This window comes from Cebus imitator, unplaced genomic scaffold (genome assembly GCF_001604975.1).
Source record: "Cebus imitator isolate Cc_AM_T3 unplaced genomic scaffold, Cebus_imitator-1.0 Scaffold18, whole genome shotgun sequence".
Lineage (NCBI taxonomy): Eukaryota > Metazoa > Chordata > Mammalia > Primates > Cebidae > Cebus > Cebus imitator.
In genome coordinates this window covers 5,166,063-5,168,351 of record NW_016107333.1, presented here as the reverse complement: position 1 = coordinate 5,168,351, position 2,289 = coordinate 5,166,063, and the positions used below count along the sequence as shown (strand labels likewise).

At 50.7% G+C, this 2,289-nt stretch overlaps 1 protein-coding gene across 4 annotated transcripts in view; it reads left to right on the top strand.

The window, feature by feature from the left end:
- The window catches only part of TGIF2 (TGFB induced factor homeobox 2), a 20,115-nt gene extending 18,392 nt beyond the window's left edge, over positions 1-1,723 (top strand). For all 4 annotated transcript variants that reach the window (XM_037732769.1, XM_017512716.2, XM_017512712.2 and 1 more), the window contains exon 3: positions 480-1,723. In XM_037732769.1, coding sequence (XP_037588697.1) covers positions 480-1,001 — 522 coding nt within the window. In that variant the 3' untranslated portion in view covers positions 1,002-1,723. The remainder of the gene's footprint in view (positions 1-479) is intronic.
- The last annotated feature ends 566 nt before the right edge of the window (positions 1,724-2,289 follow it).

Here is a 2,289-nt window from a genome sequence, read left to right as displayed (position 1 = left end):
TAGAGACAGGGTTTCACCATGTTGGCCAGGCTGGTGTATGTTCTTATTTAACTCTCTCTGTGCACCATGAACCTCTGTCTGTGTTGTTTTCTGCTGTGTTCCTGGGTCCTGGCAATAGTAAGGACTTCATAGCTGTTTGTTTTGCCTTATTTTGAAACAGGGTCTTGTTCTGTTGCCCAATCTGGAATCCAGTGGTGTGATCATAGCTCATTGCAGCCTCCACCTCTTGGGTTCAAGTGATCTTCGCACCTCAGCCTCCTGAGTAGTTGGGACCACAGGAACGCACCACTACACCTGGCTAATTTCTTTTGTAGAAACAGGGTCCCCTGTGTTGCCCAGGCTGGTCTTGAACTCCTGGACTTAAGCAATCCTCCCTTCTTGGCCTCCCAAAATGTTGGGATTACAGGTATAAGCCACTGCACCCAGCCCATAGCTGTTTTTGATTGAGCAAACTGATCAGTCTTATATATTTATTCCAGATATGTAACTGGTTCATCAATGCCCGGCGGCGGCTTCTCCCAGACATGCTTCGGAAGGACGGGAAAGACCCTAATCAGTTTACCATTTCCCGCCGCGGGGGTAAGGCCTCAGATGTGGCCCTTCCCCGTGGCGGCAGCCCCTCAGTGCTGGCTGTGTCTGTCCCAGCCCCCACCAATGTGCTCTCCCTGTCTGTGTGCTCCATGCCGCTCCACTCAGGCCAGGGGGAAAAGCCAGCAGCCCCATTCCCACAAGGGGAGCTGGAATCCCCCAAGCCCCTGGTGACCCCTGGTAGCACACTCACCCTGCTGACCAGGGCTGAGGCCGGAAGCCCCACAGGTGGACTCTTCAACACGCCACCACCCACACCCCCAGAGCAGGACAAAGAGGACTTCAGCAGCTTCCAGCTGCTGGTGGAGGTGGCGCTACAGAGGGCTGCTGAGATGGAGCTTCAGAAGCAGCAGGACCCATCACTTCCATTACTGCACACTCCCATCCCTTTAGTCTCTGAAAATCCCCAGTAGCTGTCTGCCAAGAGGGGCGCTCAAGGCTCAAGCCAGCTGTCCTGGGTTTCCGTTTTGGTTCCCTTTCATGCAGAGGGTTTTCTATGGATCACTGCCAAACATTGGGATCATCTCCTCTGTGCAGAGGTCTTCAGCAGGAAGATGCCAGTTGGCACCACTGCACTGTGATGGGGGACCTCTCCTCTGCTGACTGCCGTTTCTCCAGGCCTTCCCTCAGTGATGAGACCAAGAGATCGGAGACAACCACGGTGCTGCTGCTGCTGCTGCTGCTGCTCCAGAGAATCCCTGGGACACCTTTGTTCCAGCCTGGTTTCCTGGGCTGGGCTCAGGAAAGCTGCCAAGTTCAGTCCTATGTTGGGTCCAAGCTACCCCTGTGCTGTTTCTGTCAAGCCAGGTGTGGACATTCCAAGTTCATATGCATGAACAAAAGAAGAGGAACCCAGTGGATGTACCGGAACCGACTCCAGTTGAATGTTAGATTTTTGCTAAACTGTTTTGTTTTTCCCTTTTTTGCTGTGGTTTACGTTCACGGCAGTAGTTAGCCCAGGTGTGGGGAAAAAGAGTGCACTGCATGATAAGAGTTCTGGTGAACTGGGAAGGACCCACCACTGTAACTGGGGATTGTTTTGCAAGAAAGTAGTATTTTTATTTGGGGGACCAGCTAAGTCTCTGCAGTAGTGTGAAATTTCAAATGGTTGTTTTGGTTTACCAAAAAAAGGCAGAAAAAACAACTGTATGAGTGCATTGGCCTTTCTGCCACAGGCACAGAAGGGTAGAAAGCCACAGCAGGGGGCAGTCCAGCAGAATGTGACTGACTAAACCTAAGCACCGAGCAGAGAAGGATAAAATCAAAAGGTGTTTGCTTTTTTTTTTAATTTGTATTGTAGTTTTTTTGGGGGGTGGGGGAAGTAAACTAGACTGAAGCGATGGATTTTTTTTTCTTTTTTCTTTAATATTTTTCCCTTTGTTCTTGAACACTTTTGCCCTGTACCCTGAGTTTTGAATTCCTTTAGGAACTTGAATTAGAGGGGCTCGAATGTTGGAAGCTCCCAGCACCTCCTACTTGGAGAGAAGTGAGCCATCTGCTGGTCAGGAAGTCCTCCAAACGGGCAGCTCTTCCCACAATGGTGGCAACTTGGGGAAATCAGGAATAGTGTTCTGCCAAGGAGCTGCCTTGAGAGGAGGCTGGGGCTGGAAAAGGGTTAGAAGCCTGCTAGCTGGGAGTGTCTTTGTTTCATCTTTCTCTTAAACTAGAGTTGCAGGGGCCCCTGACCTGAACTTCCCAGTG